Source organism: Nelumbo lutea, chromosome 1 (assembly GCF_056320005.1).
Source record: "Nelumbo lutea isolate HS-2025 chromosome 1, American lotus-T2T, whole genome shotgun sequence".
NCBI lineage: Eukaryota > Viridiplantae > Streptophyta > Magnoliopsida > Proteales > Nelumbonaceae > Nelumbo > Nelumbo lutea.
Window position 1 is genome coordinate 185,431,399 of NC_142684.1, and position 18,924 is coordinate 185,450,322.

Consider the following 18,924-nt stretch of genomic DNA (forward strand, 5'->3'; position numbering starts at 1 on the left):
TCTGTATAGACTTCCACCCTCATGTGATTATTGTTCTTAAGCAATATACCTCTACCCGGGCATCTCTTCAAGTATGCTAATATTCTCTCTGCCGCAAGAAGATGAGAAGTTCTAGGGGAGTGCATGTACTGGCTAACAACACTAACTGCATAGTTGATATCCGGCCGAGTGAGGCAGAGATATAGAATCTTTCCAACCAACCGTTGGAACATAACTTTGTCTTCAAGAGGCTCCCCACCCTCTGCACTAATCTTGTGATTTTGTTCAATGGGTGTATCAGCCGGCTTAACACCCAACTTTCCAGTTTCTGCCAACAGATCTAGAACATATTTTCTCTAAGAGATAAAAATCCTCTGCTTGGATCTAGCAACCTCAATACCCAAAAAGTACCGTAGTGCACCAAGATCTTTCACCTCAACCTCTTGATGAAGGAACTGTTTGAGGGACTCAATCTCATAATTGTCATTTCCTGTCACCACAATATCATCAACATATACTGCTAGTAGTGTCAGAGAGGACTCCACCCTCTTGATGAATAGTGTATGATCTGACTGGGCCTGTTCATAACCAAACCTTCCAAGGGCTAATCTGAACCTATCAAACCAGGCTCTAGGTGACTGCTTCAAACCATACAATGCCTTGTTCAGTCAGCAAACCTTCTTACCTGTCTCTGTATCATAGAATCCAGGAGGCAACTGCATGTAAACCTCTTCTTGTAAGTCGCCATTCAGAAAGGCATTTTTAACATTCATCTGAAACAGGGGCCAAGAATGATTTCCTGCAAGGGATAACAAAACTCGAATGGTGGTCATCTTGGCTACTGGGGCAAAGGTCTCCAAGTAGTCTATACCATAAGTCTGAGTGAACCCCTTTTCAACCAGTCGGGCTTTGCACCTTTCAATAGAGCCATCAGCATTATGCTTCACAGTGAACACCCATCTGCATCCCACCGGTTTCTTTCCTTTTGGTGGGTCAACCAGTGCCCAAGTATTATTCTTCAACAGGGCATCCATTTCAACTTGCATTGCACCTTTCCATTCTGGAACTAATAAGGCTTCTTGCACTGTTCTTGGAATAGGGACATCGGCAATGGAAGTGAGATAGGACCGGTAAGATGGTGATAGACGATCATAGGATAAGAACTGTGAGATGTTGTGAGATGTAGAAGTGGTGCAATGTCGTTTCCCTTTGCGAATGGCAATAGGGAGATCAAGGTCATCCACAGGAGGGGAAGTGGCAACAATGAGAGGTATCTCAGTAGGCTCTGGATCTGGAGCCGCAGAAGGAACTGGAGCTGGCCGGGACTGCCGAAGACTAGGATCAACCTGCCTGCATCGCCTGTGATAGACTATCAACTCCGGCTCCCTCTGACCACCCTCACCACTACAACCTTCATTACCCAGTGGAATAGGTAAAGGAACAGCCCCACTTCCACTCTCACTGCTCTCTCCCTGAGGAAAGAAACTCAAAACAGCCCCACTCTCATTGCTCTCCCTCTGAGGAGAAACCCAAGGATAATAGGGTGTCTCCTCAAAGAATGTGACATCCATGGAGACAAGCCGTTTCCCTGAAACCGGATCATAGCAGCAATAACCCTTTTGAGTTTGTGCATAACCAAGGAAAATGCATTTGGAGGCCTTAGGTTCAAACTTGGAATGATGAGGCCCGAGAAGCTGAATGAAATAGGTACAACCAAAGGTTTTAAGGGGAACAATGAACAACTCCTCGTCTGGGTATAGAAGGGAAAAGGGGGTTCTCATATCAAGGACTCGGGAAGGAACTCGATTAATGAGATAAACTGTCGTGAGGATAGCATCACCCCAGAAGCGAATAGGTACATTGGAGGTAAACATAATGCTTCTAGTCACCTCCAAGATAATGCCTATTCTTCCTTTCAGCAATGTCGTTCTGCTGTGGTGTATAAGGGCAAGTGCTCTGGTGAATAACTCCATGGCTAAGAAGGTAGGAGGTCAATGGCTGAGCAAAGTATTCCTTTGCATTATCAGATCTAAGGACTTTGATTTTGGTCCAAAATTGAGTGAGAACCATCTGATGAAAGTTTTGGGTCAGAGCAGGAACCTCATCCCGAGAACGCATAAGATAGATCCAAGAAAACCGGGTATGGTCATCAACAAACAGTAAAAAATATCTGTACCCACCCATAGAAGAGATATGATATGGCCCCCGAACATCAGTATGCACAATATCAAAAGAGGAATTACTCTTTTTATTACTTAAAGAATAAGAGGTTCTACAATGTTTGAAAAACTCACAACTCTCACACCTCAACTTTGATAACTCAACAGACTCAAATAAAGCAGGAAACAGACTCTTCAAAGACTTAAAAGACAAATGACCTAATCGGTTATGCTTTGGCATAACCAAACTCACAGACTGGGAAACAAAAGACCTCTTATCCACTGACTCCTCCCGACGAGAACTCTTTCCAAGCAGATAGATCCCATTCGTCTCACGACCAGTCCCAATCACCTTCCTCGTCTCCAAATCCTAAAAACCACATCGGTCAGGGAAAAAGGTTACTGAACAGTTCATGTGTTTGGTAATACAACTAACTGAAAGTAGGTTAGTATCAAGCTTAGGAACATGCAAGACAGAAGATAAAGAGATAGTATCCGATAGCTTGATGTCCCCCTTGCCCGAAATGGGAACAAGAGAGCCATCAGCAATGGATACTCTATCTCGGCCAGAGGACAAGTGATAAGAAGTGAACAAAGATGGAAAGCTAGTCATATGGTCAGATGCACCTGAATCTATTACCCAGCAGTGATCAGTATTACCTGGAGCTAAAGCATGGTAAGCTGAGGCTCGAGTACCTGAATGTGCAAATGCAGATGTGGTAGGAGCTGATGGTGACTGAGATGGTTGAGTTGAACTCCCAACTTCCTTTTCCAACTGTATGAGGGCAGCCCAAACAGCAGCTAAAGTCTCTAGGGATGTGCCTGATGAGGATGTTGAATCAGTGTTCACTGCCATATGAGCATTATCCTTCTTATTTCTTAGTTTTGTTGGGACCAAGTGAGGATGTAGCTTCCAACAAGTATCTTTTGTGTGCTTGGGTTTCTTGCAATGTTCACATACCAGATCCCGTTTATCTTCCTTCTTCCGATCCCTTTCTGAGTCACCCCCTGGCTTGGGTTTAATAGCTATCAAGGTTGGGAAAGAGGGCTAAGGCTGCATCATGACTTTCCTCTTGGTCTCTTCACCATGCACCAGGGAGTATGCTTGAGAGAGGGTCACACTATCTCTTGTCAATATCTGTTGTCGCACAATGCCATTCTGAATTCAAACCAACCAGAAACTCAAATACCCTATTCGTCTCGATTTGCTTTCTGTGAGTCTGTGCATCTTTGGGACTCTCCCATTCAAGGGTCTCTAGATGGTCAATCTCATGCCACAAGGATTTCAAGGTAGAGAAGTAGACAAACTGGCTTCTCTCCTTGTTTAAGGTTGTTCACCTCACACTTCAGTTCATAGGCTCTGGCAACATTAAGGGGTTGGGAATAGGTTTCTTTCACATCCCATATCTCTTTGGCCGTCTTTGCCCACAAGTAATTTCGACTGATATGTGGCTGCATAGAATTACACAGCCATGCCATAACCAAATAGTTCTCTTGAACCCACTTGGTGTATGTTGGGTCCTCCTTGGAAAGTTCTTTCACATCTCCCAAGAGGTAACCCAGTTTTCCCCTTCCTCCAATAGCCATCATGGCTGATTGCGCCCACTCCAAATAATTTAACCCATCAAATCTCATAGTTGTAATCTGAAACCCGGTTTCAAATACACTACCATAACTGTGGTTTCCAAAACTACTTTCTCCCTGACCCTTAAACTCCATCTTTGATCAAGATTTAGTGGCTACAAATTGTTAGAGCAACTATACCAGAAAACAGAATCAAACAAACAAGTCTGAAATCTGATCCGAAACCAACACAAATCTGATATGATCTGAAATCTGATCTGATCCGATTTGAATCCAACCCAAATCTGATCTGAAATCAATCGCCTATCACAGTATATGCAAGAAATCAACTCAAATCTGATCTGAAAAAAATCGGCATGCACAGTACCAGGCAGCCTATCAATCTGAGATACTATTTTCTGAAATCACTACTGTGGGGCCCACTGCTGCGAGAGCAAAATTAGGGTTTCAACTGTAGGTCTGAAGCAAGTGCTTAGCTGCACTCTCCAAGCAGTCCACACAAGTGGGACTTGTCATAGGGCAATATGAAACCCTAAAAACTAATCACCTTTGAGGAGGGGGGTTCGGCCCAACAGTCAAACCCTAGAAACAAACTTAAACACAGCTCGACAAGCCAAACCCTAAAACAAACTTGAACAGAGTTCGGCCCCTCTTTCTAGATAGGTCCAACCTATCTCGACTGATTGCAGTCTCTGAAACTCAGTAAAAAAAAAACGTACTTATGTACTTCGGTTTACTGTCTTCTAGGGTTACCTGAACCCTAACCTCCGTTGCCTCTTCCTGATTACCAACTCTCTGCAAGTCGCGGCAAGTCTTCAACTGCTGCGAACCTCTCCTGGTAATCTCCAAGATTCAGCCACCGAAAAACTTCTTCAAAGCTTCCAGCCCTAGCTAGTCCTCATGTGGTCAGCTGAACTAGACACACATGAGAAGCCCTAGATAGGCTCTGATACCAAGTAGAAGATCAAGACTGTAATCAGTATTGAATCCTATTAGGTTTTAGGTTTGCAAAACAGAAGAAAAAGAGAGAGAAAGGAGAGAGAATAGAAGAGAAACAAGAGAACACAAGTTGTTGAAAGGAGGGACAGATTCTTACAGATCTGCCGCCGCCACTCTCTTAATATTTATAGGTTATGTTTAGTACATAATGGAAAGGACACATCTGCCCTTGGTACTTACATAATAAATAAAGTAAATAAAAGCTGAAATAAATAACAACTGAATCAACAAATTGACTCAAACTGTCATTGCTATAACTGAAACAAATAACTACACTGCTATCCTACGAACACAGTGGGGACCACTGTAGTGGGGCCCACATCAGTGTTCTCTAAAGAGATAGTGTGTAGGAGTAAGTCATGTGGTGGTTTGGGGCTTGGGGGTATTAGGAGAAGGAATATGACTCTGCCGGGGAAGTGGTTGTGGAGGTTTCCTATGGAGAAGGAGAAGATATGGGCTAGAATAGTAGCAATATTCATGGGCTGGAGCACAATGGATGGGACACTGGAATCAGAGCTAGGATCACAAGCAATTCTCCTTGGAAAGTCATTCATGACCTGCTACCAGTTTTCATTCCTAATATACGGTATGACTTGAATTCCGGTAACTCCATAAAATTTTGGGAACAAACCTGGGTGGGGAGCGCCCCTTTAAAGGACCAGTTTCCGTCTTTGTATGCACTTTATGATTTGAAAAATGAGTCGATCTCGTCTTTCACCACCCCGTCCTCTTCCACTTCTGGGATTGGGTGGAACTTGGGTCTAAGGGATTTGAGGGACTCAGACTTCGACTGTATTTCGAGCCTTCTTGCACTTCTTGATAGCGTTGTCTTAGACCCCACTAGGGCGGATTCTAGAATTTGGACACCTACCCCAAATGGCATTTTCTCTTGTGCTTCGTTCTTCAAAGTCTTAAGTTAGTCCACCAATCCTACCTTGTCCCCTTTCCCTGTTGGTGAGGTTTGGTGCAGAGCTATACCTCCTAGTGTTGGTAGTTTTTGTTGGGAAGCCTATCTGGAAAGAATCAACACTGGTGATCTGCTCCAAAAGAAGAGACCCAATACTTGCTTGTCACCTCAGTGGTGTGTTCTGTGTAAAGCAGATGGGGAGACTAGTTTTCACCTAATGGTGTCTTGCCACTTCGCGAGGTCACTGTGGGATTGGGTTTTCTCCTTATTTGGATGCAGCTGGAATCCCCCATCAGACATGCGGGGCCTTTTCTCACCTTCCTTTTTCAGGTGGCGGTTAAAAAGGGGAAGGACAATGTGGAGAGGACTAAGGGCTGCAGTATGTTGAACACTGTGGGAAGAAAGAAACTCCAGGATATTCTCAGAAACTCAGAGAGGAACAGCAGATCTGAGGGCTATCATACATTTTAGGGCGGTACAGTGGCTGAAATCTCTGGAAATATTCATAGATTACACTGTGGATAACATGTTGAGGAAGTGGGGTGAAATTGCAAATTGCACACAGACCAAGTCAGTAATGAGTGTGGCTTGGACCCCCCCCACCTAGTGGATTCTTGAAATTAAACTTTGATGGATGCAGTAGGGGAAATCTGAGACAATCGGGGATCGGGGGTGTTTTTAGAGATGAAAATGGGGTCATCTTTGCTATGTTCTCAGGCCCAATTGGAGTGGGTGACTCCCTTAGAGCTGAGATATGTGCAGTTATGGAAGGAGCCCGGAAAGCTAAGGAATTGAACATCAAGAAACTTATAATTGAAGGGGATTCAGAGGTGGTGATAGGGTGGCTGACTAAAGATCAAAATGTGGAAGTATAATAATGAGAAGAGGAAATTCAAATGGCTGGTGCGGGAGATGGAAGTTAAGACATGTTGGATTAAAAGATCAGCTAATTCCCTAGCTGACGGTTTAGCAAAACAAGGGGCAGAAAGGGATTCTTTGTTTTGGGCTAAGCTGTAACGTTAGTGTCTTTGTATCTTTGTATTGTCTTTTTTCTTTTCTTGAAGTTCTTTGTGACTCTTGGAAGATAAGTGTGTTTGTCTTCCACTTGTAAATTTCTACTGATGAATTAATTAAAGTGTTATTGATCAAAAAAAAAGGGAGAGGACCTCTCCACTACCCCTACATAAGGAACACATATGAGGAGAAACGCAAGAAGGTTTGAATTTTTGGTGGGATTGGCTAATCAGCTAGTCCAAATTTCTTTCACCAGGAAATCAACCCCTTGAGAACCAGGTGAGGCTAGATGCTTGAAAGAGGAACAAGTGATAGGTCCATCTGGAGAGGAAACCCAAATTCTATAGTCTTCCAAGTTTGGGTCTAAGAATGCTGTCTCCAAAATGGTAAGTAGGTCAATTAAAGATGAACACTCGCTTTCCCTTAGGCCTCTTCTGAAAACAAGGTTCCAATTGAAGTCTGAAGGAGAGGGTGTTCCCAAACTGGACAAAGGCCTTTAGATTAGATAGGGCAAAGAGTTCAGGAAACTGGTCTTTTATGGTGTTTCCCCTATCCAAAGGTCTTCCCAGAACTAGACTCATCTTGCTATTCATCCACCTCAAAATAAATGGCAATGGTAAATATTTAATAAAAGATAAAGACAATACAGGGATCCTTTACAGATTATGAGCTCAGAATAATAGGTGGCAGTGACAATATTGCTTCATAGTTTTTTAAGGGAAAATTGATTTGTAATTTCCCACTACATGATCTTTTATGATGCAGATAGAAGGGCTATTTGACAAAGTATACATGCTCTGATTTCTGTGATATTAAATATAATCATAAGATGAAAACTTTGCATTTTTACAGACCTCTGCCATCACAGTTTCGATACATTGTTGAAGCCCTTTATAAGCAGCACCCTCGGCACTAGACATAGCTGTTGCCATTTCTTCACAAGAAGCAGCATGTGCACCATCCACAGGTAGTAAGAGCCGAGAAATAGAGTTTGAAAAATACTGCAGAAGACAAGACCCTTGTTCACTACTAAGGTTTCAATGTAAATACCAGCCAATCTGACCAAAATAACAATACAAGTAATGCCCAAAGGAAACATACTTGCTGGATTATAGCCACACTGCTTGTACAACGCTGTACAGCCACCATAAAAGATCTGAAACTGCTTTCACCAGCAGCAGCAGCAGCTTCTGCCTAAACATCATCATCAATCAATTTGTCTTATGCTTGACTCAATAATAGAAGTGTAAAGAACTGTGTTGACCATTGCTGAATGCAATCTTTATGTATAAAGAAATTAGGATTTATTAAAGGGATATGGTTAAGTAATTACAGCAGAAGCAGCTGCAGCAGCCACCCTTCTACTAACAATTGTACCCAGCACAAACCTTTCCCTCAAAGCCGCAGCTTCATTTAGGCTCTCTCTGGTCCGTTCTAGCCCATCTGTGATATATTGGCTAACCTGCAAAACATAAATTGAGTATGGCCTAGATGGGTAGACTTGAGTTCAATTGAAAGCCAGTTGTAGAAGTAAAATTAAGCATACTTACTTGATCTAGTAAGCAAGTAAATACTGCTTTTACATTGGTTGCAAGAGGTGCAGGCTGTACAATGAAACCTTGAGAATCAATTCTAATGAAATCACCAAAAGAATAACTAAAGATTTCAATTCTTAATATGTTTATTGCAAGAATAAGCATGTCAGAATCCAAATAGATCAAATGTAGAAGCATATTGTAAGGAAAGGATATAAAGATCTAAGAGATAACTATAGTGCAAAAGGCATGACTTTGGAATTTGGAATTGATGGCAACCAAAAATAAAGAAAAATATTGTAGAACCAACAAACACAAACATAATGTGGTTTGGCTATTGGCGATATGCCTACACCCATTCATAAAAAAGATCAGAAAAGACTTCAATAGAATAAGCACGACTATGGCAATCACAAATCAAAGGAAGCAATATAAGTGACTCTTCTTCCCAGAAAAAAATACTCTCCCAGGTCCAAATAAGTATGTAGATCTTAAAGCCACCAAAAGAAGTACCCTAGAGAATAAAGGGTACTTCCACAGTTGCACCATATAGACCATTTATAGTCTTCTAAGCTCATAAAACTTCCCTCTCAAGAAAACCTGAAATTAGTGACTACCCATTATTTATCTTTCTTTTGCATAACAAACAGTCCAGAGTCCATATATATGAGAAAGATGCATGTTTTCAATTAGGAAATTGTCAAACAAGACACAATCACCCAACATGTGGCCTTTTATGTTTTATTAAAGAAAACAAATGGCTAATTCACGACATGTAAGCACAGATCTTTGCCATGTATGCAGCCAATTGTGTGAATATTGAATATTGTCTCATGCATTAGACCCTTGATGCATATTATATTGTGTATTTGTGTAGTTAAGGCGGCATAAAGAAAATGGAAAATGAGAAATGCTATATTGTGTATTTGTGTATTTGCAGTTCCAGCTGTTGAAACGTCACCGGTGGCGGATAATGACCCATGTGCAATAGAAAAAGGAGGGGGTAGTGGAAAAGACAATGAGGAGAAATTGTTTAATGTGATGGTTTTGGAAAAGGATGAGGGGGGGAAATGAAGTTATTGCAAGTACCCAAGAGAAAGAAAAGGAAGACTGCCGTTTGGATGAGGGAGAAGGCTGTAGAGAGATACCCAAAGTAAAAGGAGAGGAACAAAATGAAGCAAAAAGGAAGTTCGCCAAAGGAAAGGTCTATCTTAGAATGGGGGTAGAAGATGATAAAAAAAAGAAAGAGAAGAATGAAGGAGGTGGAAAGGCTAGCCTATGGTGTGTCCTATGAGAAGATTGTAAATAGGAAAAGGGAGAAGACAAGAGGAGAAAAGGATTTGGGATTGAATTAGGGTCGAGGAAAAAAGAGTGAAATGAAAGTGCTTTGCTGAAATGTAAGAGGTTTAGGAAGTGCAAAGAAAAGGAAAATCATCAGGAAGGTGATAAGAAAGGAGAGACCGGTTATAGTCATGTTACAAGAGACAAAGCTTTTGGACTTGGACAAAAGGTGGATAAGAAGTATCTGGAGTTGCAGGGGTCTAAGTTGGTCTTTTGCCTTGTCGAGGGGTGCCTCGGGTGGAATCCTTACAATGTGGAAGAATGAGGAAGTTGACTGTCAAGAGGAACTAATAGGTCAGTACTCAGTATCAATAAAAGCTAAGAGGATGAGTGATGGAAGGGAGTGGTTATTGACTAGTGTGTATGGGCCGAATTCATATAAAGAGAGGAACTCATTCTGGGAAGAGCTAGCTGCAGTCAGAGGCATATGGGAGGGTCCGTGGTGTTTGGGTGGGGATTTCAATGTAATAAGATATACAAATGAGACAAACAACCCCAACCAACCCTTAACATCTAGCATGAAACACTTCAATTCCCTGATTGAGTCCCTAGAACTAAAAGAGCCTACCTTGTTACAAGCCTCTTTCACCTAGTAAAATCTCCAAGAAAATCAAGTGTGCTCAAAACTGGATAGATTCCTGTTCTCCATTGATTGGGAAGAGCTGTGGGGCACTTTGACACTAAAAGCCCTACCTAGAGTGACCTCTGATCATTACCCTTTAAGCCTTTACCAAGAAAATCTTATTGGTGGCCCCACACCTTTTAGATTTGAAAACATGTGGTAAAAGAATGGTGGTCAGAAGATGGGATTAGGGCTAGAAATAAAGTGGTGAGATTCTCTAAGAAACTGAAAAGATTGAAGAAAATGGTCAAGGAGTGGAACAAAGAGGAATTTGGAAAACTTGAGGTCATAAAGGAGGAATTAGCCAAGAAAATAGAAGAAGTGGAACAAAAGAAGGCCAGGAAAGAGTGTGGGGCGGAAGATAGAATAGAAAGATGGAACTTAAAAGTGCAACTGGAAAAGATTCTGAGAAAAGAAGATATTTCTTGGAGGCAAAAATCTAGATGTAAATGGATTTTGGAAGGGGATGGAAATACCAGTTTTTTCCACTCTCTAGCAAATGCGAGAAGACGGAAAAACCAAATTTCCAATGTAGAGGTGGATGGAAGAGTGATAACTGCAAAAAAGGAAATTGAAAGATGCTTTGTGGATCACTTTAAGTCAACCCGAGCATCCTCTGATGAAAACATGGCAGAAATGGGAGATTTACAGTGGGACAAAGTGCCAGAATCCAAAGTTAACCTCCTAGAAAGAGCTTTCACTATTGAGGAGATACATGAAGCAATATTCTCGATGGATAGAACTAAAGCACCAGGGCCGGATGGATTTTCAATGGCTTTCTATCAGGATTGTTGAGAAATTTTGAAAGATGAATTAATGGATGCATTTGTGGAGTTCTATCAAGAAGGAAAATTATCGCCTAGAGCAAATGCAACTTTTGTTGCTTTAGTGCCAAAATAGGAGGCCAAAACCCCTAAGGATTACAGACCGATAAGTCTTGTGGGTAGCTTGTATAAAATCGTTGCTAAAGTCCTGGTTGGTAGATTGAAGACTATACTGCCCTAGAACCAAGGAGCTTTTGTAGAGGGGAGACAAATTGTGGATCAAATTTTAGTGGCAAATGAGTGTGTGGCAGCTAAGAGAAATCGAGGTGATAAAGGTTTGATTTGTAAATTGGACCTTGAAAAAGCTTATGATATGGTGGATTGGTCCTTCCTGTTGAATTTAAAGGAAAAGATGGGGCTAGGTGAAAGATGGAGGATATGGATTAAAGAATGTATTAGCTCAACACAATTTTCTATTCTGATGAATGGGATAGCAAAAGATTTCTTCCAGGCTAAAAGATGACCAAGACAGGGTGACCCCTTATCTCCATTCTTGTTCACCTTTGTGGCTGAGGTTTTGAGTAGACAACTCACCAAAGTTGATCAGGAAAACCAGTTTAAAGGTTGGAGGATGGGTAGATCAGAAGTGGTGGTGTCTCATTTGCAATTTGCTGATGACATAATTATTTTCTGTGAAAGCTGTGATGAAGCTAGTTTAAGGAATCTGAAAAGATTGGTGAATGAATTTCAGCAGGCATCCAAATTGAAAGTCAATTGGGGAAAAAGTTGTGTAGCCGGAATCAACATTGAAGGGGGGTATCCAAGCCATGGCAAATCTGCTAGGTTGTGAAGTGAAAAATTGGCCTCTGGAATACCTAGGAATGCCCTTGGGTGGGAATCCGAAAGCTGAAAGCTTGTGGAAACCGGCGGTATAGAGGTTCATGTCTTCATGAAGAAGTTGGCAATGTGGAAGAGAAATTATATTTCCTTGGGGGGAGAATCACCTTGATAAAATCAACCCTTGCAAACCTTCCCACTTACTTCCTTTCCACCTTTAAGATCTCGGTGAAAATAGCTAGAAAATTAGAGAAGATTATGAGGGACTTTTTGTGGGAGCCAGGTGAAGAAAAGAAAGATCATTTAGTGAAATGGGAGCAAGTTTGTTACCCTAAGGACCAGGGTGGATTAGGTATAGGGAACCTAATAAAGAGAAACAAAGCCCTCCTAGGGAAATGGCTATGGAGATTCCCTTGTGAGGAAGAAAGGTTGTGGCACAGGGTCATTAAAAGCTTACATGGTGATGCAGATAACGGCTGGAATGCAAAATTAGCCCCCAATGCAGCTCCATCCTCTCCTTGGAAGGCAATCTTTGAGGTATATCCAACTTTTCTTCAATTTATCAGCTTTGATGTTGGTTGTGGCAACAAAATTTTATTTCGGGAAGACCTTTGGGTTGGGGATGTGCCTCTTATGTTCAATTTCCCAGACCTTTACTCTTTATCAAACTATAAAAACAAACCTGTTGCTAGGTTTGGTGTGCTTTCAGAATCAGGGATCTCTTGGATTTTGGCTTTAGAAGAGGGTTAAAGGAAAATGAGTGTGAGTCTCTAGTGCTGTTGATTTCAACACTTGAGAGGGTCTACTTGGACCAATCTATAGCTGATTGTAGAGTGTGGTCCCCAACTTCTGATGGTTTATTTTCCTGTGCATCTTTCTTTGGTTTGCTCACTCATATTAACCCTATCGGGGTGATCTTCCCAGTGAGAGAAATTTGGACTAAACTGATACCTCCAAAAGTACAAGCTTTCTATTGGGAAGTGTTCCTAGGGAAGGTAAACACTTGTGATGTGCTACAGAAAAGGAGGCCAAACAATTGTCTCTCTCCTCATGTGTGTGTCCTTTGTTTGGGATGTGGTGAAAATCTAACCCACTTACTATTATCCTACTCTTTTGCTTCTGGTATTTGGAATGTTGTTTGTTCTCTCTTTGGATGCAGATGGGCTCCTCCACAGGATGTGGTAAGTCTATTCAACCCCTCTTTCCTGTGTCAACGGAAGAAAAGGGGAAAATGTATATGGAAGGCAGTGAGAACAGCTACAATATGGACTATTTGGGAGGAAAGAAACCTAAGAATCTTTTCAGGAAAAAGCAAAACAATGGAGGAAGTTATTGAAGCCATAAAAATCAGAATTGCACATTGGGTGAAGACCATGGAGATATTTAGAAACTACTCCATGAATGAGATACTAAGGAATTGGGCTGAAATAGCACAAATAGATTTACCCAAAGTTCTTGTAAGCATGGAATGGAAGCCACCAGCACAGAACAAACTAAAACTGAATTTTGATGGGAGTTCTCTTGGCAACCCTGGAAGGTCAGGCATAGGGGGTGTGTTTAGAAATCATCTAGGTGTGGTGGTGGCACTCTACTCTGGACCAATAGGTTATGGTGACTCAACACAGGCTGAGTCTCTAGCCCTACTTCAAGGTCTAAATATGGCTGAGCAGATAGGAACAACAGACTTAGAAATTGAAGGAGACTCTCTATTGGTCATCTCTTGGGCCAAAAACATCACATCAGCACCTTGGAATCTCAAGTTTATTTTCAGAGAAATTAACACACTTGCGAGGAAGTTCAACTCTCAGTTTCGTTGGGTTAAAAGGGATGCAAATGGGATTGCGGATACCCAAGCAAAACAAGGGGCAAATAGATCTTCATTGTATTGGGCAGAATTGTAACTGATTGCTGGAGATTGCAATCTCTCTGTTATTAATGAAGGATTTTTACTGATCAAAAAAAAAATGGGACTGCAGATCTTCTGGCAAAACAAGGGATGGATGGGCAGATCTGTAATGGGGACTGTAAAATTGAAAGGTTCTTTTAATTTTCTTTTGTATCAGAAACATATTGTAATGCTTTCCTCTTTATGTTAATGAATTGATTTACACTTATGGATCAAAAAAAAAAGAAGGCATAAAGCACTGTTAACCTAAAAAAGAAGGGACAAAGCATTCCTTTACTTAGCAAATACAGAAAGAATGAATTCAGTCGAATTAATGATGAACTTGTACACGAAAAATGCTTTGGCAACTAGGAAGAACAGATTTTTTATTATTCAAGAAAAAAAATATCATTCCCTTCAATAGAAAAATATTCAAGAAATAGCATTAAGCTATCAGAACACAAAACTAAACCAAAAACAAAAATATCAATATACTTTTTGAGTAAGGACAACAAAATTTCATTCAAAAAGGGAAGGATGTACATGAAAGATGTACAAAAGGCCTTGATAAACAAAAAGCAAAGCACACTTCAGTATAAGGCACTGCACTTGCAGTGTACAAAAAAAATCCCTTCCTAACCCAGATTTAGCGGAAACATCTGCCACCTGATTCATTTCTCTGGGGATTCATCTGAAGCAACAATTCATACTAGATGATATCTCTTGGATTTCTAGCAAAAAGTGGAAGAGTTTCCAGGGGCTAGAATCATAAGTTGTGGCCCACTTAATGGCACTCTTAGAGTCCCCTTCAACTTCTAGCAATCTTATCGGCAGAGATTTGGCACTCTTAGAGATTTCACATCGGCTGCTGAAATAGGACCACAATAAGCCCATAAGACGTCACCATCAGATCTGCACCAAAAGGCCCCTAAGAGCCCGTTTGGTATGGCTTCTGCGTTAGAGGTGAGTTGTGATGCCAGAGCCATGGTTGTTGAGCACCTGCGTTCTGGAGAAGCTACTTAGATTAGCTTCACAATACAGTCACATTTCTTGTGTCCGGAAGGCAGTGGCACGCTTTCCAGATATTCACCAAACATATCTGGCATTCCCATGTGGGGCCCAACTCAGAATTCCAGAAGGAGCCTCTTGGGCTTTTCTAAAATCGCTATAATCAGTTTAAAATATCAATATATTCACTAGAGACAACTCAGCCTAAAACTGAAGACATTTTCAACCAGTGATTTAAAAGTCATCCAGTATCAAATTTTAGCTTTAAGGAAACAATATTTTGTCCTTACAATTAGAAAGAACATTCTTGTTGGGGTATCTTCATCTTGGACTTCAAGAAGAATCTGATGTATAGAAACAAATATGAAGACCAGAACAACTGAAGCACAACATAAGTGAAGATTTCACATATACAGACTGCTCTTTCTTGATCCATGACATGATATTGTATACATTGGCAAATCATATTGGAGATTACTTTGTAATGTACAAGTTAAAGACTATGTAGGATCATACATCCTCTTTTGTAATGTACAAATGGTCACGCAACCCATTTTTCCCATTAGTTAAATAAATTATAACTTATAATACCCAAAGTTCTACCAGGACTGCAATCAGAAACAAAGGACCAAATTTACCTGAGAAGAAAACAAAGAACATCTAGAAATTGCCTCTTCATTCCACCGCACAAACTCTGTTACTACAGCAACCGATATCTGCTGATGTGAAGATAACATTGAAGCTCCTTTTGAGCGTCCAATTGTCCCAGTTGACTCTGATTGCTGCTGACCTTCAGCATGTAGTTCTTCCATCTGCCAAGACAAATGTTGATTCAGGCTGAAGCGAGAAAAAAATTTAGATCCAAATCTTTTAAGCCAAACTGAAGTTGAAGCTCAACAAAATAAAAATTGGCTCAAAACCTTCGCCTGGTAGAGCTGCCTAAGGGAAGCCTGCTCGTATTCAGGATACTCATCTTTGTGTGCAAGAAATAGAGACTCTGTTAGTGCTGAAAGAACAAAGCCAGCAATTGTTAGCACATAAAATGAGAAACCCACGAGAGTTTCATAAACTGATAACAACAATCAAAGCTTTGATCAACTTTAATCATTTAAAAGATAGCATCTGCAATAAATTCCATCCAATGGTGAATCAAGTCTGTCGGTGCCCAAGTAACAGATACTTTGCTGTTCAATAGTATAAACTTGAAAATTTAGCAGTAGAGTTTTTGTTATTAAATGAACTACAACAATTCACTTAAAAATTATGCATTAAACAATTCATTGGATTTTTTTCATCAGCAACAAAGAAAGTGATTTCATTCATTAATCAAAACAAATACAACAAGAGGTTGTAATTACAATCAATGAGAAAGATGTTTGCAGCCCTTTCTATCTCACCCTACAATAAACATTTTACATAATAGCCCAAAATAAATGTTGCTTATTAACCCTCTGTTTAACCAAACTAGTGGGTGTTGGCTGATCTCTGTACCAATTGAATTTCAATTTGCATATCTCTTGAAAACCATTTAAAATGTCTGATTTCATTTCTGAAGCTCCAAAGTCCAAACAGCCTTCCTGTCCTTCATTAGCCAGCCCAGCTGATAATCACTTTGAGGTCACCTTCAATGATCAACCTTTTAGATCCCAATTCCTCAGCTTTCTGCACCCAAAAAACTGCTGCCATAATTTCTACCCTTACTGAATCTCCTCTTGTTGAACCTGAATACATCACAAGTATGCTCCCATTCTCATCCCTTGTTTCACCCCCAATCCTAGATGGCCCAGGATTACCCACACTACTTCCATCAAAATCCAACTTCAACCACCCTCTACGTAGAGATGTCCAATCCCTTTTTACTTTTGGTTTTTAGAGGATGAAACCACAACTGCAACCAATCACTAAGTAAACCACGAAACCATCCATTGTGAAGTATGAAAACACTTCCATTGTCTTCACCCAATCTGCTACTCTTAGAGAAATGGTTTCAGTTATTGCCTCCCTGCTTCTTTCTTTCTCCTCAAGCATTCTGACATTCCTTTCTTCCCACAATGTCTAAACAACTGCAGCTCTTGTACATTTCCACCTAATTTTTTTTAACGGCATTGTACATTTCCACCTAATTCTACCTCTTTTCTTTGGGCATCTAACCAAAGATGCATCAAACAACTTATCCAAGTTAACAGGGGAATTCCACCTACACCTAAAAAGAGCAAGAAACCATTCCCAAATAGCAAACAAATGAACAGGACATTAGTAGGTGGTATGCAGTCTCACCATTCAATTTGCATATGATACACAAATTAGGAGATAAAAGCCAATTGGGTCTCTTTTTTTTTTGCAACAAGTCACAGGTATTAAATTATTAATGCTTCCATGGAAGACTTCCCAGCAAAAGGCACCAACTTTAGGAGGATATATAGATTTTTAGGACACATTAATCTAGATCTATTTAAAAAAAAAAAAACTCTAGTAAAAAAAGCTCATAGATGCTTGGCACAACATTTTTGTGTTTCTATTTCATTCTTTCAAACAATTAAAAAAATCACCATTACAGATAAATAGATGCCAAGATACAATTAACATACACGGTTGAAGCACTTCAATTACTGAACTCACTCGTTGAGTAGAAGTAGAGCACCATTTTTGGGTATTTATTAGAAATTCCAACTTTTAATCTAATGAGGGAAGATTATATAGAGATGTAAAGTTAACCAGGGGTATTACACTGATCTGGAACAATATTACTACATGAGATCTGACATATCATCCTAGGGCATGCTTGTGTTGTAGTTATTTACACGAATCCCGATATCAAAGTCCTAACCACTTTTATGTATAGTACAAGAAACGACTTGGTGTTTCTCAAATCTCAATAACATCCTTCATTGGCAATATGTAGAATTGTAGATTACTTCTAGGCTCAACAGACATAGTGCTTAATTGTTTATCTTGTACTTGTTTCATCCGTGGTTTAAAAATAGGAAACCTTTTTTGTTTAATAAGTTCAACTCTCAAAATATAAAAGGGATCAAGTAACACATGTTTATAACATTACCCTCAACATCCAGGTCACCACATCCTACAGCTCGCAAATCTCTAGCAAGTTCCTGTGTCTTCTCATATGCAACAGCTAGCATTCTAAGATACTGCAACCTCACCAAAATTCATAACAATAATAACGGTCAATGTCTGATGGGAACTTCAAAATGACATCAGATTTAGGAGACAAACATGGCAAGATTAACTCAACTTACTAATAAAAGACCACCCTGTTCAACAGGAGGCAAGTTCACAAGGGATGGTTTCACCAGAAGCTTGTCCAAAACAGCTGTTACTCGCTGCTCCAAAACTCTCTGTATGCAACCATAGGATGTTCAATACAATAGAGAAAATAACTAATATAGTTATACGTGCATAAAAAATATATTCTAACTGGATGCATTGGTAATGAAAGTCATGGACAAAGCATAGAATGGTTTCCCTGTATACCTGCACCAGGATTGACATGACCTCATTAGGAGATGGGAATACAGTCATTATCGTGGCAGCTTCTTTTCTTACAGTATCTGCAAAGCACATAACCAATATATATCAAATCCATCAAAGGAAACTCCCTGCTTGAAGATAATGAAAGATCATATAAACCTGTGATTTCTTTGTACAATGAAGAAAGCCCACGAGCAACATTACTAGGACTAACTTGTGAGCCCTGGTCACCAAGAACCAACCTAGTGTCCTCATTCATTATCTCTACATCAATAAACATCGGTCTGGTTGCCACATAGTGTTGCATAGCACTTGTACCCCTATTGAACTGCAACACAAAACAGCAAAAGAGAAATTGTGAGAAACTACAACATTAGTCACATCAATTAAATTCCTTTCTCAATTTAAAATTTATTCATGAAATTCCCTTCTCCCGATTATCTATAAGCATAATACTTTTACATTTAGGGAGTGTACTGTAAAAAATCCATCCAATGCATGGATGTTTCCAAGTCAAACAACATGTTACAGATATTAATACAGCAGTCATATTACATGTTTCATCTCCTTTTAGGTAGATGGAGTTTTTCTATCATCAAAAAAGAAAGAAGGCAAAGACCCGAAAGTTGAGAACTACATAACAGAAAGGTATTAGCATAACATTTTCATTCTTTTACTTTATTTTACCATTCTTTCTAGCACTTGTAAATGGAGAATGATCTATCCACCATACGGATGGCAACCAAGTCAAATGACAAGCAATGTAGTTAAGACATCCAGATGTCACCTAGGTGTTTTGGC

At 40.2% G+C, this 18,924-nt stretch overlaps 1 protein-coding gene across 4 annotated transcripts in view; it reads right to left on the reverse strand.

Annotated features, from left to right (window-relative positions):
- The window catches only part of LOC148879787 (exocyst complex component SEC10b-like), an 84,658-nt gene that overhangs the window by 22,076 nt on the left and 43,658 nt on the right, over window positions 1-18,924 (reverse strand). For all 4 annotated transcript variants that reach the window (XM_088961457.1, XM_088961458.1, XM_088961459.1 and 1 more), the window contains exons 10-19: window positions 18,283-18,451; window positions 18,127-18,203; window positions 17,892-17,990; window positions 17,693-17,783; window positions 15,555-15,640; window positions 15,273-15,446; window positions 8,193-8,246; window positions 7,976-8,104; window positions 7,744-7,836; window positions 7,497-7,643 (exon numbers count right to left, since the gene is read on the reverse strand). In XM_088961457.1, coding sequence (XP_088817583.1) covers window positions 7,497-7,643; window positions 7,744-7,836; window positions 7,976-8,104; window positions 8,193-8,246; window positions 15,273-15,446; window positions 15,555-15,640; window positions 17,693-17,783; window positions 17,892-17,990; window positions 18,127-18,203; window positions 18,283-18,451 — 1,119 coding nt within the window. The remainder of the gene's footprint in view (window positions 1-7,496; window positions 7,644-7,743; window positions 7,837-7,975; window positions 8,105-8,192; window positions 8,247-15,272; window positions 15,447-15,554; window positions 15,641-17,692; window positions 17,784-17,891; window positions 17,991-18,126; window positions 18,204-18,282; window positions 18,452-18,924) is intronic.